At 38.4% G+C, this 20,116-nt stretch overlaps 1 protein-coding gene across 2 annotated transcripts in view; it reads left to right on the top strand.

The window, feature by feature from the left end:
* ZSWIM6 (zinc finger SWIM-type containing 6) overlaps nucleotides 1-20,116 on the top strand; it is a 124,953-nt gene that overhangs the window by 81,493 nt on the left and 23,344 nt on the right. The window contains exons 5-12 of one of the 2 annotated variants that reach the window (XM_071730619.1): nucleotides 3,035-3,214; nucleotides 4,651-4,827; nucleotides 5,105-5,251; nucleotides 5,972-6,118; nucleotides 8,296-8,556; nucleotides 11,899-12,034; nucleotides 16,481-16,638; nucleotides 17,152-17,315. In XM_071730619.1, the coding sequence (XP_071586720.1) occupies nucleotides 3,035-3,214; nucleotides 4,651-4,827; nucleotides 5,105-5,251; nucleotides 5,972-6,118; nucleotides 8,296-8,556; nucleotides 11,899-12,034; nucleotides 16,481-16,638; nucleotides 17,152-17,315 (1,370 nt within the window). The remainder of the gene's footprint in view (nucleotides 1-3,034; nucleotides 3,215-4,650; nucleotides 4,828-5,104; nucleotides 5,252-5,971; nucleotides 6,119-8,295; nucleotides 8,557-11,898; nucleotides 12,035-16,480; nucleotides 16,639-17,151; nucleotides 17,316-20,116) is intronic. The other variant, XM_071730620.1, reaches the window with a different exon arrangement.

The raw sequence follows: 20,116 nt of genomic DNA on the forward strand, positions 1-20,116 counted from the left end.
AACACAAGCACATTCTCAGAGTTTTGATCTTGGGTTTGTTTGTGGGGTTTTTGTGTTTTGTTTGTTTTTATTTAATGACACGTTTGTTCATGTTGCAGGTGGCATTGGTGACATTATTAAAACTAGTCAACTGGATAAACTTGATAATGCCAGGGTTATATATTAGGAAATTTCTTTTGAGTATAGCCTATTGCCAACAGCAGTTCCCAGGCTGAGGTCTCTAAACAGATTTAGATATCCAGATACCTTCAATTACAAGTAGCTGCTGTTCATTTTTCCCTAAGTCTTAGCTGTAGTAAGGGGTAAGTGTGATCAGCAGTGTCTCTGTATGGGAACCATTAGACAGAAAATAAAGAATCTCTTGGTTTAGGTCACGTAAGTCCTCAGGTTGGTGGTGGCACTTACGGGGCAGCTCAGGGGTGCTTTCCCCTGAGCAGCATCAGAGTGAAATAGGAAGAATATCCTCCAGGCTCTTTTCACTTGGCATGTGGTAAAAATCTGCGCAAAAGTGAACATTTTCCTCAGATTTGTCAATGCTAAGAGCAGGATGGGAACCAGTGAATAGAACAAGCCAGAATGGAGCACGTGTCAGGGGAGGGGGGAAGTGCTGAGGGAGCAGGAGGAGGAAGAAATATGAATACAGGCAAATGCACATATGCTGGGGTGGGGGGAGAAGAGAAAAAGAAAACATACGCGCAAAAAAAACCCCATCCAAAACCACCTAGAAAACCAAATAGGCTGGAGTGTGGGGTCGTTTGCATTATGCATCCTTCTCCCAGATGGCAGCCTTTGTCACACTAGAGGAGCTGAGCCTGGGGCTCTTTCTTCCTTCTCTTCTTGTGGGAGAGTTATATCTCACACTTCTCTTCCTGCAGAGAATTAGGAAGCTGTGAAAGATCTTAGAATATAAATGCAGCTCGCCTTGAAGTCAGTGAGAGCAGGGTGCAACTGGGCACTATTGAAATTTTAAGTGATTTGTGTGGAGTGTATTAGAAATACACTTGTCTTTGTGCTTTTTTTGCATAAAAATACCCTGGCTTTCTGACACAATTGCTGCCAACGATGTAGTTATGCTTGACATAGTTTCTCTTTAAATCACAGAAGTTTTTAAAGGATTTTTGATACTTGGGCTATTTTTCTCTCTCCTGCCTCTTATATGTACCATGAACACAGTGGAGCTTCTTTAGAAGGAAAGTGAATTACTGTGCCTCTAGTGGTGTTTCTGAGATGTGGAAAAACGAAAGACCGCTCATTTTGTAGAGGCATGATGCAGTGAGTACTGTGTGTTCCCTCTTGCTGGGTGGTTGGAACACTTCACATATGCAATTAGGTATTCCACTTGGCTTTCTCTTTAGTCTGAAAACAGCATGAATCTGGTTTCAAAGTACTGAATTGCCTTTTTCTGTTAGATACTGAGAGGTACAGTGTCTCCTTACTGTCCTCAAGTGATACTCGATTTTGGAAAGAAATAAGCAAGTCCGATCTAACTATATTGCGGGGCTTTCTAGTATGCCCCATCTTCTGCTTTGTTTTGCAGATTGCAAGAAATAGTCATTGTCTCTTGGGCAGTGCTAAATGCATTTTTGCTTAATAATAAGGACCGGTTGTAATTTGATTGTCTTTGGAGAGTGAATTATGTTTATGTGTCTATAGAAAGTCATATTATTTGATTTTAAAAGGAGGTTTTAAAAATAGCATTGGCCTTATTCTCTCCTATGGCAAGTTTCAGGTACTTAAAATACTCGCTCTACTGTGCAGTGAGAATATTCAGTAGTGTAATGTCTCTCTGGTGTTCTGCACTGAATTGTATCATATTTTGTTCTGGGGTCCATATTTCTTTTATGTTATTTCCCCATTCAATATTGGTCTGAATAGCAGAGGACTTGCAACCTTAAGGATCAAGATGTGTTTCCACTAGCTCCTGTGCTGTAGCATATCAACATGTGAGGTTACTTTAGGAATTAATGTAATGTAATGTAATGTAATGGCCTCTGCTCTGGGTATCCATTTGGGATTCTTAATTAGCAAAAGAATAATTGAATGTGAGAATTTTATTAACCTAGAAGAACCAGTTGTATTTCTGTTCCTTTTGTTGTTTGCCAGGCTGCAGTGAAGGTTACGTAGTCTAAATATCTTGCAAGGCATGTTGTTAATGAGCAAATGAACTGTTACTGAACAGTACTTTCAGATGTCTTCATGCTTCTGTCAACATTCACTCTGGTGAAGAGACAGCTGATTTAGTGAAAAATCTACCTATTTGAAAAGTTGCTGCTAGAGGCTGATGTATTTATATATGCCATGTTATATAGTCTTAGAAGGTTCTAAAGTAATGGTATGTGTGAAAATGTCTGCAAATTAGCTTTCCCTTTAAGCTTCATAAACAGGAAGTGAAAAATAAATTTTCTACTGTAACCAAATTACTGAAATAACAGCAGTAAAACTGCTTTATTTCTAGTAGACTGCAGAAAACCAGTATTTGCTTGATCTGTGAGACCCAGATAGTGTATGGCAATGAATAATGCAACCAACAGTACTTCTGCTGGGTTCCTGGTATGGAAGTGTATGTTTACAAAATACATGTCTTACTAATGCTCTTCATTTGTTCCTGTAATGTGAGGCTCAAAGATGTGTAGTTCTTGTTGATAGAAACCAACATTCACTTTTGGTACAAAAATCAGAAGAAAAACTTGGGTCATTTCCTGGTGTAACTTTATGTGAGTTCTTGTTTGCTTTTGACTGATGTTCCTGTCTGATGAGCCAAAAATTTTGAACTCTGGGTTATCTAACACAGAAGACATCTTAATACCTTTTAATTAAGAAGACTGGATTGGTACCATCTTTCAGCTACTTCAGATGAGCCATACCAACTCTATATCCTGCACCACGAATTCAGTCTACCAGGTGTTAGGTGTAGTTTGGAAGCAAACAGTGTATACTTTGAGGGAAAAAGTGTTTCAGTATAGAAATTTGCAATTAGTCATTGGCTGCTGCATTTTTAATAGAAAACATAATTTAGCAATTTTTTTTAAATCAGGTGCTCTGTGGATGTGTATAGTCTTAAATCCCCACTGCAAGTTGGAGCAGAAGGCCAGTTGGCTAAAACAGCTGAAAAAATGGAACAGTGTGGATGTTTGTCCCTGGGAAGATGGAAACCATGGAAATGAGCTGCCCAGTTTAACCAATGCTTTGCCACAGGGTGCAAATGCTAACCAAGGTGAGCCTAAACATATGTACTGACTGCAACATATAATATAACCTCTATTTTATATACTCTAACCTTGCAGAATTCATCACTCTTTCCTGGGACAAGTAACTTTCATGTTGAGGACTGATCAACCAAAATTATTTTTGCCTAATAATACCCTTGCAGAAAGGATAAAAAGGTGTAGTGTATGTTGTTGTTTCTTTGTTGCTGTTTGTTTGTTTGGGGGGGGTTGTTTGGTTGTTTTTGGGTGTTTTTTTTGTGCTGGGGCTGCAGTGTTTTCACAGGCAGTATTTTTGTTTAGTTAGGTCTTCTAAATTTTCACTTAGTGCTTCTAAGTGTTGCATGAAAATAGGATGTCTTTGAAGTATGTCATGTAAAAGCCCATTTCTTTGCTTGACCATGACCTTGTGCTTCTTCTGACGTTGAGGTTTTGCAATTGCAAAACCTTTGATACCTATTTAAAGATATATCTATTACAACTGCATTAAACTTGAGTGTGTGAGAGGCAGCTATCTGTGGGATGTGTTCTGTATGTGAAGGTGCACCCTGCCATGTGCTGGGGGTCTGTGCAGATGCAACATAGCTTTGTTTGAGATGTCTTTTCTCACTTGGTAGTCTCCCTAATCTAAAATGTGATTACTAAACTTGACAGAAGTCTTGTCCAGTCTTCTTCAAGCAAAGATGTGTACTTTGCTAATAACTGGAGAAGATGCAGGATATTTACCCTGAGGAAAAAAAACCCTCAAAGTCCTTAGTATTTTGATAGGCATTTCATTTCATCATTTTGATAGGCCTAGGCAATCTAGTGGTAACTTTGACATGCATCTCAACACTGATAGACACAGTGCCACGTCAACAGAGCAGTTTTGCCATAGGGAGATGTCCAGTAAGGATTTTGTCAGTCCCATGCCCTCAGTACCTCACTGTCTTTGCAGTACTTGTATATGTTTATAACAAAAAAAAAAAAAATTGTACAAGTGCTTAGTTAATGTCGCTTCTCAAAGAAAAAAACCTAAATCTTTCATGTGATCTGTCGCATGATTTATCTGTCCCTCATCCTGGCAGCTCTGCATCTGAGGAGAAGGGAAGTGGGGATGTTTGAGTAGCTTTGTGCCATATACTTCCTATTTTATTTTCAGGGCAATTCTGTAAGTGCTATTGCATGTCTTTCATCCTTAGATTTCCTCTGCAAGGTGCTGTTCAGCATCAGCCATGTTGGTTTTGTAGATCACTCTCTGAATGCAAAGTGGATGGCACACACTGAGGTTTTGGGTAGTAATGGGATGCGAAATGTCATCTGTGGGCTGCTGGGTGCAGAGTGGTCGAGGCATGCTGTCGTTCATTGGGGGTGGGGAATAGGCAGAGGACAAGAATACTGTGAATGACTGATTCACATATGAATGAGTAAAAGCTGATGCAGCTTTCTGAAATTGTGAAAATGACAGATTCATCAAACAGGCCACATCGGACGGTGTTCACTCGAGCCATTGAGGCGTGTGACCTGCACTGGCAGGATAGCCACTTACAGCACATTATCAGCAGTGACCTGTACTCCAACTACTGTTACCATGACAACACTGAAAACTCACTCTTTGACTCTCATGGGTGGCCCCTCTGGAATGGTAAGTGGCTAAACCGGAAAGACATTTCCATGACTTGTTGTTTTGCTCCTTTTCTATGGCATTATTTTGGGGGGATGGTGGGGTGATGGATGAAAAGCCTGGCTAAAAGAACAGAGGCTTCCTTGAAATGCTGGTTCAGAAGTAGTTCTTTAAGTCTCTCTTGCATAGCTTTAAAAACAAAAAAAAACAAACAAAAAAGTCCTTTTGAGTAACCTAGCAAAACAGGCTATTGCCACATGGAAGCATTGCTCTACCTCAATTATTATCTCCATTTTAGAACATGTTCCTACAGCCTGCGCGAGGGTGGATGCATTACGATCTCATGGATACCCACGAGAAGCACTGAGGCTAGCAATAGCTATTGTTAATACATTAAGAAGGCAGCAGGAGAAACAGCTGGAAGTGTTCCGATCTCAGAAGAAAGGTAAACGTGGGGAAGAGAGAAGGACAAAGGATGTGCAAGGTGGCAGTAACAACGGGCTGGAATGTTGCATGAGAAAACCAATTTTGAAACTAAAGCGGAAGAGGTGACTCAACTCTTCAGTCCAAATGATCATGGTGGTGACCCACCTATAGGACAAGTTTTTCTTGTATATCTCATTTAAACTTTTTTTTCTTTCAAAGGAGATGTCATCCTGAGCTTATTACTTCAGTAAATACTTAAGTGCAGGATAGGCTCATATATTATTTATGATACTGGAGCATAATTTAGAATATTAAATTATTTCAGTGCCATCAGGTTAATTTAAAATGTAAAAATGGTGTTCCATCTTTTTGAGTGAGGCAACTCTTTTGAGTATCTTACCAAAAAAAAGCCTTCACTGTAATTTTTGAGCAGACCTTTTCAGAAGAGTTTTACTAGTATCAAGATATTTAGAAAGACATTGCAGTTCAAGTTTTTGTGCCAGAATATGCTTTGCTAGGACTCAAAATAATATGGCTTTAATTCTTTTTCTTTTTTTCTTCTCTTAACATATTCAAAGGTCAATGAATTCACTCTGAAAGATACTATTTTCTTCTAAGCAGAAGCTATTGGAAATACTTTGAATTAAGTACTGAGAGCATTTTAGTCAATTATACTTTGTAATTGTTTTGATGGGCTAACATGCACTCTCTTTCCCTCTCTTCACCTTTTCGGTTACAGAACTTCTCCACAGAGGATTAACGTCAATAACAAATCTTGAAGGTTGGGTGGGACACCCTTTGGACCCCATTGGCACCCTCTTCAGTAGCCTGATGGAAGCCTGTAGAGTTGATGATGAGAGCTTCCATGGATTCTCAGACTTCATGGGTAAGGCCAAGTAAAGGAAGCAATCTTGTCTTCATCTTCATTTACCAGAGGCATTTTTCTATCTTGCCTTTCTGAATCAACTTTAAAGCCAGTGTTTTTATAGTATTAGAACTCATTGCATTCCTTAAGAAAACACAAGGGAGAGAAAATGTTTAATGTAAAATATGAAAGCACTTAAAATATTACCAGTTATTCATTCTGGAAGGAATTCCATATTTCACATTTGAATTAAAACAAAGTAAGACTTCATAGCAGCAGCCCTCTCCACATACATTTCCCTTTCCTCTTTCTTAGAAACTGCAGGTTGTCCCAGGATCACAGAGTTGCTGAGATTGGAAGGCACCTCTGGAGATGATCTAGTCTTCCTTCTCTGCTCAGAGCAGGGTCACCCAGAGCAGATTGCCTTGGACTATGTCCAGTTGGGTTTTGAATAATTCCAAGAACAAACACTGTACAGCCTCTTTGGGCAACATCTTGCAGTGTTGAACCACCCTCACAATAAAAAAAAAAAATAAAGTGTTTTCTTGTGCTCCGATGGAATTTCCTGTATTTCAGTTTGTGCCCATTGCCTCTTGTCCTGTCACAGGATACCACTGAGAAGAGTCTGGCACTGTCTTCTTTACATTCTCCCATCAGATATTTATACATTTTGGTAAGACTCTCCTGAGCCTTCTCTTTTCCAGGCTGAATAATCCCACCTGTCACTCATTATGTGAGAGATGCTGCAGTCCTTTAATTATATTTTTGGCCCCTTGCTGGATCTGCTCCAGTATGTCCATGTACTGGGGAGCCCACAACTGGACCCAGTACTCCAGGTGTGGGCTCAGCAGTGCTAAGCAGAGGGGGAGGAACAACCCTCTTGACCTCCTGGCAACACTCTTTCTATTGCAGCCCAGAGTATAACTGTACTTCTTAGTTACAAGTGTACATAATGCTTCAAATTGATGACAAAACACTTAAAATTCATAACACGCATGGTTATATATAATACAAAATAGAAGATAGCGTTGCAGTATTGATGCGTAATATAGAATAGAATGTGTACGCCTATTTCAATTTCAGTATTTGCTTCCCAGGATCTTAATTGATTAATTTCTCACTCTCAGTTTCTTTCCACCTCTGCAGTAACTTCGATAACCACCTGTGTGGACAGAAACTGGATTCATGCCTCTACTTACAGCTCTTTTATGTGCACATCCACAATGCTGTGGTGGCTTTTCCTCAAAACTCCTTCTGATAATTAGATTTTCTTCAATAAACTTCTTATCCCATATCCACCAGTTCTGGAAGAACTTTAATTAAGTGATTGGAAATGAAATTCATTGCAACTATTAAAAAAGTAACCAACACAAAACCCAACCAAAACAACCCCATTATAAAAAGAGTGTGCTGAAAAGTAACTTCTTCCTACACGTGCATATGCAATTTACCAAATGTATTCAGCCCTCTTATTTGCTGCAGTTGTCCATCTTCTTACATATGTCCATTAGAATTCTATGTTCCCAAACTGCTACAGGCTGGAATAGTGTTTTGTCATAAGTTGAGTCTGCAAAGTGCCAAATGAATGAGTAGTACTCTTTAAAGCAGTTTGTGCCTTGCTCTGTCTAGAATTTACACATAAAATTTTTACTAAAAGTGGGACTTCTAGTGTTACCAATATACATTTTCTTATCATAAATACAACTGTAGTCAATAAAAAATCCTGAAAAGAGTGCTAGCAAATGCACAGCTGAAATCTATGCAGGTATACATGCACTTTTTCATTCATCTTACATATCAAGGCTTTAAGAAGGCAGAGAAATGGGTAGAGAAAAAAATTTAAATACTACCTTCCAATTTCGGACTCATTAGCATAAAGCCGGATAAACTCCCTTTCTCTGAACTGTGCAATTTAAAAATAAAAACTTATTTTGACCTGAGTGGGCTATTTAAAATCCCATTGTTTCATGTATTTCTGCCATGTGGACTTGGATGGGATAATTTAGGTCAGATCACTGTATTTTGAGATTGCCAAAGTAATTAAAATAATTTGAAAAATTAATACTAACAGAGGAAGTTTATATATTTTTATATTTAGCATTTTTATGTATATTTTTATATATAGCATTATATATAACCATATACACAGGTAAGAATTATTTGCTCATGTATTTTTCTTTCTGTGTCACCCCTTACAGAGAACATGGGGCAATATAAATCTCTGGAGTACCAGCACCTGCCTGCACACAAGTTCTTAGAAGAAGGGGAATCTTATTTAACACTGGCTGTGGAAGTAGCATTGATAGGTCTGGGCCAGCAAAGAATAATGCCAGATGGCTTGTATGCACAAGAGAAGGTTTGTCGAAATGAGGAGCAGCTCATTTCTAAGCTACAAGAAATTGAATTGGATGATACTCTGGTGAAGATTTTTCGAAAACAAGCAGTCTTCCTACTTGAAGGTAGCTCAATGTAGTTGCTAACTGCTTCTTTAAACTGTCTTAACTTATACAAGCACACAGAACCAGTATTCCTGTGAAAACTGCCTTACATACATAGGATGTTTTGGTTTTTTATGTAGAATGCTAACAAAATTTTATTAACGACTTCTTATGAAACTCAAACATACTTCAGCTTTCCCAAGACTGTAGCGATAACATACCTAGTTGACCAATAAGCCTTTTGCTTAGTTGTGATTGAATTTTATTCTTTAGATTTGTTGCTTGTCATAATTTCAGTATCCTTATTATAAAACCCACGGTCAAAATTAAATAATATAGACATCAGTTATCATCAATAGTTCTCAGGTAGCAAAATAATACATGTTCCTTGTATCCTGGAAAAGGGACTTCTGTAAATCTCAGAAGAGTTTTGCCCATGGGAAGAGCTCAGAAAATTCACATAGAATTGCTGGGACAGAATTGTAATGTTTTATTTGTAGCAATTTGGAAAATCACTTGTCTCTGAGGTTTTTATCATAAATGAAAATTGAAAAATGTGGTCAAATATTGAGGCTTAAGGCCTGATCTTGTAACTAGATATTGACCAAAACAAACAGTGTGTGTTTGGGAATTAGCTGATGTGTTGCAATAAAACCTCTACAAAATATTGCATACATAGCTTTTAAAAGGGCTTAACATATAGCACTGAAGTGTCATATTCAGAGAGTAGTCTTATGGGTTCTCAGGCTGTCTTTCTAGTTTGTTGTTTGGTTTTTTTTTTAATGGAAGGAGCCAGATAGCCAAAGGCATGGTTCAGATTTTGAGTTCTTGCTGACGGGATGGTGGGGCGTGTGGCACTGCTCTAGGTGAGTTGTGATGGCTCTTACACAGCCGTCTGGTTTTGCTTTTTTTATGTAAGACATTTGTCTTGTGAAACTTCCTCTTAAATGGAAGAGGTGCATGATGATGTCTAGGGTCTTTCAGTCATTTTTGCCCAGACCCTTAAAGTCTTTGGTAACTAGTGATGGTGTGATTAGAAGCTGCAGAGAAACTGCACCATCAGTTTCCATTATGATATGGCTGTACTGCTGCTTTATGGCCTTTGGACAAGAACAGCTACTCACTAGATCCAGCTATTAACCACCATAGAGGGATTCCTGTGGATTATTAAATACATTTGCTGCATTTGTTTACTGGTAAGGATGCTTTATGCCTTATGAGGAAAAGGCAGGATTTCTCTGAAATGTTCTCTGATACTTCTAGGTTAGTACTTTAATCACTATAGTTTTTTTATGTTTTCTTGTAAAGAAAGAGGAAGAGGAGTAAGAGGAAATCTGCTAACATAACAACATAAAAATTTGCTGTGGTCAGCGGTATGCAACAGTGGTCTTCATTAGTGTGTGCTAAGAAATCTGGTTTTCTTTCACTAGCTTCAATTTAGTCCAGCTGAGGCAGAAACTGCTACCTTATGGAGGAAAAACTGTGCAGTGATTTAAGATGCTAATCATACCTATTATGTTTTTGTAGTTAAAGTCCTGTAGATATTATAAAAAATGCTTAATCCAATATTAAGCTGATTTCTGTGCTATTAATGCAAATTAATGCATGCTGTATGTAACTACCATTTGACTGAATGCAAAAGCAGAATGTAAGACTGTTTGGCAAGAACTGTCCTCATTTTTCGCTTGACTGCTTTGTTAATGGCAGAATATATTTTCAAATAACCAGTGTATTTGTGTCCTAACTGAGCTTCTGATTAGACCACCAGCTGGCAAACATACATGAAATAGTTTCTTTCACTGAAGAAAGGCCAACTAGTTTTGAATGGCTTTCAACTTAATTTTAAATAATTGAGACACACTGTATCCTACTAACTCTTCATTGACATTTCCTTTGTAATTAGCTCCCATCTTCAGAAATGCCCTCCTGTGGAACTAAAATGCCTAGTGAATTTTATTTTTGCTTATTATTCTAATGCACCAGTCAGAAAAACACTGCTGAAGCAGTTTGGCTGTTTGTCATCTACTTTCCTTGTCTCCTTGTCTGCGTCATTTTAGAGTCAGGCCATGTTACTTTGAACCACTGCTGAAAGAAGTTTTGAATGACGTGTGACTCTGCAGTGAAGAAGTGCACTCACATTGTCATCCATCAGTCCGAATTTGATGTGGTGGAATCTTTGGTAGAATTAGCAGTAATAACTTCTAGGACTGGTGGCTGCTATCTATGCAATACCAGTCAAATAATACTTAATGTATCATTCTTACTCTGTGTCTTGCAACTTTAAATGCCTGAGCCTCTAGTCACTGAAGTAAAAAACTCTTAGGCATAGTTTTCCTGTTAAGAGGAGTAGGAGTGTCAAGGTTGCGGGACAAATTTAAAAATGGGATTCATACACACTTTGAGCATTCAGAATTCAGCAAGGAAATTTTTTCATTTCACTTTGTTGTTGCCAATCCTGAGGCTGCTGCTATGAAGTTGAAATACAACACTGGCTGTGCTGAGAGTGAGACCAATCCATTGCCTTAATAATGGGAATAATTTTCCCACAACAAATAGGATTTTTGAGATTCTGTGGCTACAATGGACTAACAAAACCAGCTTTGGTGCAATATCAGATTGGGTGTTTCATGGAGATGAAATCCAGACCAAAGGGTCATTTGAATGCCTTATGTCAGGTGAGACATTATTAAGGTTCAGGTGCTGCTGTGGTGATTGATCATGTAACTTCAATTAAAGACAGGCATTTTTTTACTATAGCCAATAGTTTTTTCATTTTCTGGTGGATTTGTGATACAACAGTCACACACCAACAGGGTGTACAGGGATTTATGTGTCCAGTGTAAGTATGAGGAGGCAAAGCTAGGATTATCACTTTCAACTTTTCTATACTGTATCCTTGCTGAATGAGCCCCATGGAGGACTGGGACTGTTCTCTCATTTGTATGTGCACTGGTAGTGTGCTTAGTACCATACAAGTTGCAGTCTGTCATCTTGTCTCTAGGAAAATCTGGTGTTTAATGTACTTATACGTACAATGTTTATATGTGATACATGTATGATATATTTCACAGGAAGCAGCAATATATCTTTACCTTTTGTACAGCAAATTGTCTGTTAATTCCAATTCTAACCCAGGGAAGTAGTGGATTCTCCATCCCTGGAGATACTTAAAAAGAGAATGGATGTGGCACTTAGTGCCATGGTCTAGTAACCGCGGCAGTATTGGAACAAGGGTTGGAATTGATGATCTTAGAGGTCCCTTCCAACCCAGCTGATTCTATGATTGTATTCTATGTTTTAGTAGTCCAGAAGTTTGGTTTTATCAGTACATAAAGACTGACATTCTCTTTCTCTTTCCTGCAGCTGGACCATATAGTGGGTTGGGTGAAGTCATCCATCGAGAGAGCGTTCCAATGCACACTTTTGCCAAGTATCTCTTCACTTCTCTCCTACCTCATGATGCTGAATTGGCATACAAAAGTGCACTGAGAGCCATGCGGTATGTATTCATGAGCTGTCTAGAAAGAGCACAAGTAGCAATTAGGAAAAGGCAAAAAAGCTTCTTAAAAAAGCCCTCATCTCTCTTTTTTCTTTTTTTTCTTTTTTTTTTTTTTTTAAGCATTCCTCCCTTCAAGGAGAAATAACTTTGATTCTGTCATTTGTAAAAACAATTGGTATCTGTAGTAACTACAGTATAATAATTTGTCAGTGTATGGTTTACCTACAGCTGTAAAATAGCATTGTCTAGTACAAATCCTTCTAGAATCCCATTCTTGGGCCTTGTGGTTTGGTGTTAAACAATGACAGCTTTAGCAAATGCGTTCTCTAACCTATGTGGTTGTGCGTCATGGTATTGGTGAGAAAATTAGGAAATGGACTTCCCACCAGCAGTCTCAGGCTCATCTGCTTCTTAGCCTTGGTGGGACTATTTGATCTGCTGGCCTTCTTCATAAATCAGCTGTCAATGATGGGCTTGAAACCACACGATGTGGTCTGAGCCAGAACCTTTTTCTTGTGCATTGTAATGAAGCAGTCTTTCCCAATTCTGGATGAATGTTGGGATATAAATGGAGTCTATTATATGATGACAAAATGTCTCACCTGCATCCCATTTGTCTTCAGTAATCAGGAAAAAAAGTTTTGCAGGGTATGCTCAGTGTGTTCTTGCTTTATCTCAAGGCAAGCCAGGCTGGTAAAGGCGGCTAAGACAAGCCTTGTCCAGGGAAGAAATTCGTAGAATTCGTAGAACAGTCTGGTTACTGTCAAGAATCTTTTAGCTGATGGTTGACAAAGGCTAGTCATAACTGAATACTAAGGGCAATTAAATCCCAGATTTAAAAAAAAAAAAGGATTTTCCTGATTGTTTTTGTCAAGAATGATTGCACAGTAATTGAAGGATACACTATCTACTTAAGTAGTATTAAATTTCATCAGTTAGGTTGTCTTATTGGTTTGGAGATTTGTATTGTGGAGCTAGTTTTTCTGGAAACATAAAGAGGGCAAAAATAATTGTGTTCAAAGGACTAAATGGGAGGGAGGTCATGCATAAGAACAAAACGTAGCTGCTGTGAAGTTAGCTGCAAGGCCTGCGTAATCCTTTTGGGTTTGTTTTTTGCCTTCAGAAGTGTCTAACTATAGATGTTAAGGAAAGACAAATACGAAGAGTGACTTTGCATACTTGCTGTTCATGGTTAGCATTTTAGGAATAGACTGAGTAGGCAAAAGTGATGACCTATTGAAAGCATTCAAACATATGATGAGAAAGCTGTCTGGCCCATCTAAGTACACTCCTGTTCTAGTGGTGCAAGTTATGTGCATCAATATCCCCAGTCATATTAAATCAGCAAGATAATACAAAATGGTCGGTGGGTTTGTTTGGTGTTCTGGTGTGGATTTTTTTTAGTTACTACTTCTCAGGGATGTTTGTGTGGAGTTTTCCTCCTTGAACTACACTACTGAAAATCACGCTGAAAGAGTGGAATAGACATCCATACACAGCTTTGCAAAGTGCACTGAAAGCCTTAGTGAATATGATGGCAGCATGTCATTCCTTTTGAACAAGGATATGTGTTTTTCCTAGAAACCAGTCATAACTGAAATTTTCTTTTCTAGATGTTTCATTTCTCAACTGGCCAAACAAGACATTGAAAGATCCAAACAATTACATTTCCAGTTACATTTGGATGGCTACAGCCTTCCTGTTGTATGAAACTGTCATCTCAGCCAAAAAAGTTACTTTTCAAACAGAGTGGTGTGTGAGAGAGTTGTTTGTCCATTTTCATTTGGTAAAATTACTGAAGGCATCAGCATAATCAGAGCTGTTCTCCATAGCCTTTTCTATAGGCAGATGAGAGTTCAGTCCAAGACAGTAATTGATCTTTCCATAGTTTGATAGCAGTCCACAGAAATGTCTCTCTGCATTTCTTAGCACTTAAATTCATCTGCAGAAGGTTGGTTACTCTTTCCATTCACACCAAAATTATAGTTCAGTGTCTGAAGAACTCCCTGTACAAATCAAATTAAAAAGTAACTTGGTACTGCCTTGGTGGGGCAAGAAGAAAGCAGACATGAGGAGTGAATGTCTGTCTCAAGGCTGTGATGTAGAGTGTCTCAGAAGAGGAAAACCTGTGTGTTTTCTTCTGTGGCAGGGAGGAAATGGCTGTGGCAAGGACAAAAATGCCATGTAGAAATTAGTAAAGGTGCTGCATGGAAATCTGTACTATTGCTCCTGCTTTTAGAAGTAGAGTCAAGTCTGTGGAGCACTCAGCATGAAATCAATGTAAGCTGAGACCATAAAGCCTTTCATGTGTACACCTCAGGCCTGCAAGGCCACATTTGTGCTCTCCTTGGTAGTCATTTCTGTCTACATTTTCTGCTGGTAGCACTGAGATACATGGAGCAGAGCCTTGGAGAATGTGTATCTGCAGTGACCTAGTTGATTGCTCACTTGGAATCTGAACTTGAATGTTTCATTCAGAATGTTTTGGCTTAGTTTGGCCGATCCCTTGTTAAGCCTGAATTTCACCCAAGCTTTGGGAACCAGATGTTAAAGGTGGTGTTTAATCTAATGGTGTTTTAGCTTTGCTAAAACCAAGGTAAATAATTGATTGGAAGGGGAGGGAAAAAAAGTGAGGAATGCTAAATCTGCTTGCACTTGTTCTGATGTTCCCTAATCTTGCCAAAATTGCAAGCCACCAATTTACAGCAGCATTTGTTTTCACAGCAAAAGAACATAAAAGCTGGAAATTAAATTCAGAGTGCAAAAAGATTTCCTCAAAACAGCCTCTTTCTTTCATGCTCTGTCTATTTATTGTTATTTATAGCCTAGTCATCCCTTTTTGCATTGGTAGTTGGTATTTTTACTGTTTTTTGGAACAATCTAATAATGCATCTCTTCCCCTGCTCACTCTCTATGCTTGGAAAAAAACAACTGAGGATTTTTACGTATTTTACTGTTATGTATATAAAGCTATGTCAAGAGGTGTCTCAGTACCAGGGAAGAGATTTCACTCTTGAAACAAATCAAAGGTGAATGTTTTTTAATTCATATTAACATGCACATACATGTGTCTGAAGATGTTAATATACCCTGCTGATAGTTGTTTATGTAATGTGTTGTATTTATATGTGCATGCTGGATACCCTTTCATATATTCAAAATTAACTTCCTCAGGGAATTCTTAAAATAAAACTCCTATTCTTTGGGACCCTAGAGAAAATCTATGGAATTTAAAACTGTCTTACTGCAAGAAAGTTACTTTTAAACCTAAGTATTTATATATGTGCAAGAAATTGTAACCAGTTTAAATTACTTTGTTCCATAAGAGAAATTCCTGTGAAGAATCACAATTTTCAATATTCAGTAGTGACAATTTTATTGACAAAAGATACCCAATTTTCTTTGTTATCCCAGTTGACTTCTTGCTGGAAAATCACTTGCATTTAGATGCTGGTAGAAACAATTCAAGATGTTAAGCATGAGAAAGGCTTTTGTTCTGGATGTTGTCTTGTTACTATCATTTTATGTCTCACTAACCATTCAGGTCCTGAAACTTCTTAATTTTATTGAATAATAATACCTATTTTTGATTTCTTCTAGTTATTAGCATTGACATTTATGATGTGTCTAGTTACTGGTCTATCCAGTGTGTTGTAAGGGCCACCAGCTGAGCCTCTGTTGTGGTCCATTACTTGTCTTGTAGTCAACAATGAACACATTAATTGATATTTTCTAAGTATGAATACTCCTTCGTGGACAATACTGTTGTAGATTGCTGTATACTCAAGAAAATTTTTTGCATCAGGATTAGAAAATGGAGTCTGAAATGTGACTTGCAAGAAAACTTCCTCTGTCACTCTAAAAAGGGCCCTAATGTCAGACTGTTGAGCATTTTGAGATATTGATAGGCTTAAGTTTAAGGACTTGAAAAATGAGTCATAGTTGAACATTAAAATGTCCTTTTTGGACACAAGTTCATGCTGTAATTTATTGCAAGGTCAAAATCCAAGCAACTTGTTGAGTATATTGTTCCCTTGCGTGGCACATACATATTTGAAGCTAGTATTGCAACTATTGAAAAATATTTACATATTCTCAATACAGAGAAGGTCTAACTCCACTTTCCTTCCTGAGACTGTGGTTCAAAGACTGAAACAAGGCAGGAAGTAAAACGTTGGCAATATGTGTGATACAGAAAGTTTCTGCTGCCTTCCTAATGAGTGGCTTAATTATACTGTGAATTCCTGCAGATGTCCACTGATGTAGGCAAGTCTGGCAAATGAAGTGTTAAGATTTCCTAAGAAGAGAAGTGATTTTCCAGTCCTTTTAATAACCAAAAAGGCACATTTCATAAACCAGGTCAAGTGTTTTTGCAACTTTGGTTTTGCACATGAGTAACCTAGTGTAATAATGATTTAATGATAGAGGATTTCTTCCTTATTTCAGGTTGCTAGTATTGGAATCTACAGCTCCTTCAGGAGACCTGTCCCGCCCGCACCACATTGCATCAGTTGTTCCAAACAGGTATCCCCGCTGGTTCACCCTAAGTCATATCGAATCCCAGCAGTGTGAGCTAGCATCGACCATGCTTACAGCAGCCAAAGGTACATTCCTATCAGTTATGTACTCAACTAAGTGCATGCTTTTAATATTGGATGGAGTAAACAGATTATAAACCTGTATTTAGGAATCCAAATTGTAGTCTGATGGGAGCTTGAAGTGAGTGCAACCACTGGCTTAAACCTGTCACATAATTTTCTAGCAAAATAGTTAAGCTAGCTAGATGGTAGCCAGATGAACTGGAGTTGAGGCTGATGAGACATCTTATTGTTTACATTACACATGATATAGACTATGAGATGCAGAGGTGGATAAATTACCTTGAAAATCCACAAATCAGGATGACTTTTGGCCATGGATTTCACTAAAACCATCAGACACTGGAGGCCTTAGTGCTGTCTTGTGTCTTTCATTCATATATGGAAGCTTTCTTTAAAAAAAGGTGCATATATCTGAAGCATCATACTATTGCATAGCAGTGGCAGGTTCGGTTATAATGCATCTCTGTATGTTTTGGGAACTTGTTCCATTCTGGTGATTATGTTTACACCTTACAGGTGATGTTCGGAGATTGGAAACAGTATTAGAATCCATCCAGAAAAATATCCACTCCTCATCACACATCTTCAAACTTGCCCAGGATGCATTTAAAATAGCAACACTCATGGACAGCTTGCCAGACATCACTCTTCTCAAAGTTTCTTTGGAGTTGGGCCTTCAGGTATTTCCCTCACTCACTATATTACAGTAGAAGAAAGGAATATTACATAATGTTTGTGGTGGGGTAGATTTGAAGCATTGAGGACTGTAACCTCTACAGGCTCTGTCTGGTGGTTTTAGGTTTTGTTTTCTGATACAAATTTTGATAGATTAGGAAACACAGTTAATAGGTATATGCAGCCCCTTTTGTAAGTGCAGGTAATCACTGCCATTCAATGGTTGGCTGTATGGCACACTTCTGTTGATGGATGAGAGATGACCAGTGCAATGGCTTGAGGAATATATATAGAGAGAGCACTGGCTAGAGAGCAAAATTATTCTTCTTGCCAGAAAAGCACTGTATTTTCTGCATGGCTTTACAGGCTTTTTTACTATTCCTTCCCTTCCTTACACATAGTGAGAATTGTTATGTGCTTTTTAAATTACTAGTGAAAGTCAAGGTCTACAATAATGACCTGTTTCTGTGCTGACAGCAACCCTGTCACTTCCTTTATCAAAATCCTATACTCCACAAGCTGTGGGATGGTCATAGGCTTCAGACTCATAGGTCTACAAGCATCTTAAGTCAGTTTTCAGGCTCTTAGGAGAGATTTTGAAAGCTAAAAGGAGACAGAGAAGTTGTATGTATCTGGAGTACCTGACATTGATGAATCTTGTAGTTTACACAGTTTACTTTAACAAAAAGAAATCTCATCCCTCATCACGGGGTTCTTCAAAAGCAGCTTGCAAAGATCAGAAAACTATTTATTACTTTGCTTCAGTGAAAGAAGCTCCAAAGACTTTAGGGGAAAAGATATTATCCCAGTGGCTTCTCATGCCTGAGATAGGTACTGTTTTCTCATTCTAGATGTTTAGAAGCTAAAGCCTTTAATCAGAAGTCTGAGATTGTGTGTGCTTTCTTAGCCTTTCATATTTCCATGGTTGCTGTGGAAATCTGCTTCTTCTTTTACATCTTTATGTTTCTGCCTTAAGTTTTGTTTACTTGAAAGAACTTTATTAACCTGTGTGTCTCCTCAGGCGTTCACTAAGTATTATTCAATGGTTGCAGCACATACAGGGTATCACTGTGTTCGCAGATACCCCATTGTGGTTGGTTGTGTCAACAGAATGTCTTCAGTGAGACCTTGTGAAAAAAAAATGCCATGAACCCATTCTTCTTGCTCCGTCACAGGGTTTTCAACAAACTCGTTTTCAACAAACAGGTTTTTTTCAAACCTGTCCATGGTTCTGTTCCAAGGTTACAAAGCCATTTTAAGAATCTCAAAGGTTGTTTGCTCTCCAGAAGGAAGGTGTATAACAGCTTTCTGGTAGTGACTCACAGCTGTGTATATTTCTACAATAACACTTTTCCTGCAAAAATCTTAGTGTCAGCAATGTCTCTAGTGCCCTACAGGCGATTCCCTCTTTCCTGCCTGCCAGACTTAATGGCAATTAGATTTTCTGTGTTCACTGTCTAGCGTCTGACTACTTAGAGCATTTAAGTGCCCTAGAAACTCTTTCTCCCCCCACATGGTAAACTACACAGCAGTGTCCTCAGAGCTATACTGTTCTGCCTCTGGTACAGCAGTATCAAGGTGGCCTGGTTGAGCTGAGACTAATACAATTTTACAACTATCACTAGAATCTCTGTGGCAGAAAAGCCTCTTACACAGATTTTGTAATTATGTATAGAATTTTGTGTTCTTTCTCCCTGCTTCCAATGGCAGCATGTGTTAATGACTCTGCAGAGGGAAGTCTTTTTAACTGGCTGTGGACAAAGGTCTTCAGAATGACTAAATGGGTGTGGAGCATTTCAGATGTATGAGGTGTATGAGAAGGAAATTCAGAACCTCCATGGCACAGATTCTGTAAGATCTGAAGGTACAGGAGGGCCTTCTGTTCCTCTGTTTGTCTGTTGCATGCTAAATGAGTGCAAGTAAATACTACCACAAAAATGTAAACAGGTACTTGTGGTAAAGCTACTGAGCAAGTTAGTGCAGGTAATCACTGGATTAGTATTTGGCAAGTGGTACCTTTTCCCCAAAACCTGTGAGTGAATGAATAAATAAATAAACAAGCCTCTTTACTATGTGCCTGACAATGATGTGTCACATTGGTGCAGGAGCTAAGGATTGGTTTGCCATTTCTTGTATCTCTTATGGGGAGCGAGATCATTTGTTCCTATGAAAACTTCTTATAAAGGTCCATAAAGACAAATATCCACATTATTCTGTATGGGAAAGAGTTTATCTGAAAGCCAAGCTATGTAATTCCCAGGGGCCTTTCATAATTTTCAGATTTCCTGACTAGCTGAGAAGCTCTCTTCTGTTGATAGGACAGATCTTGGATATATCTTGAACAGATGTGGAACTCCCTTTTAGGAAGAGATAGCTCAATAAATATATAGAGAAGAAGCAATATAGTTATTTGGCTGCTCGTGCTTCCATATAGATTAACTTGAGCTTCTCCTTGATCAAGGCATCAACACATGCTTTATTTGACATCCTTAGGGATTTTTATCATGATCAAAGTATCCTTCTCTTGCTATTCTCAGCTTGTCAGTTTAATCAAATGAAGAACCTAATTCTAGAATAATTCATTGGGGAAACTTCCATATCAAGAAACTAGATATGGATTATATTTTGCTCTTGGGTTGAGCCTGTCTACACTGGAACTGGTTTTATGCCCACTAAATGTGCCAAAGGCTCTTGTGATTACTGGTGCTTTTGCAGGCCACCACAGTGAGTGAGATATTTGGAGAAGACCTTCAGAGTTGTCATTCGTTCTGTGTTGTTGGTTTGGGGGTTTTTAGCTCCTTCTGTC

The sequence above is a fragment of the Heliangelus exortis genome, chromosome Z (genome assembly GCF_036169615.1).
Source record: "Heliangelus exortis chromosome Z, bHelExo1.hap1, whole genome shotgun sequence".
NCBI classification, from domain to species: Eukaryota; Metazoa; Chordata; class Aves; order Apodiformes; family Trochilidae; genus Heliangelus; species Heliangelus exortis.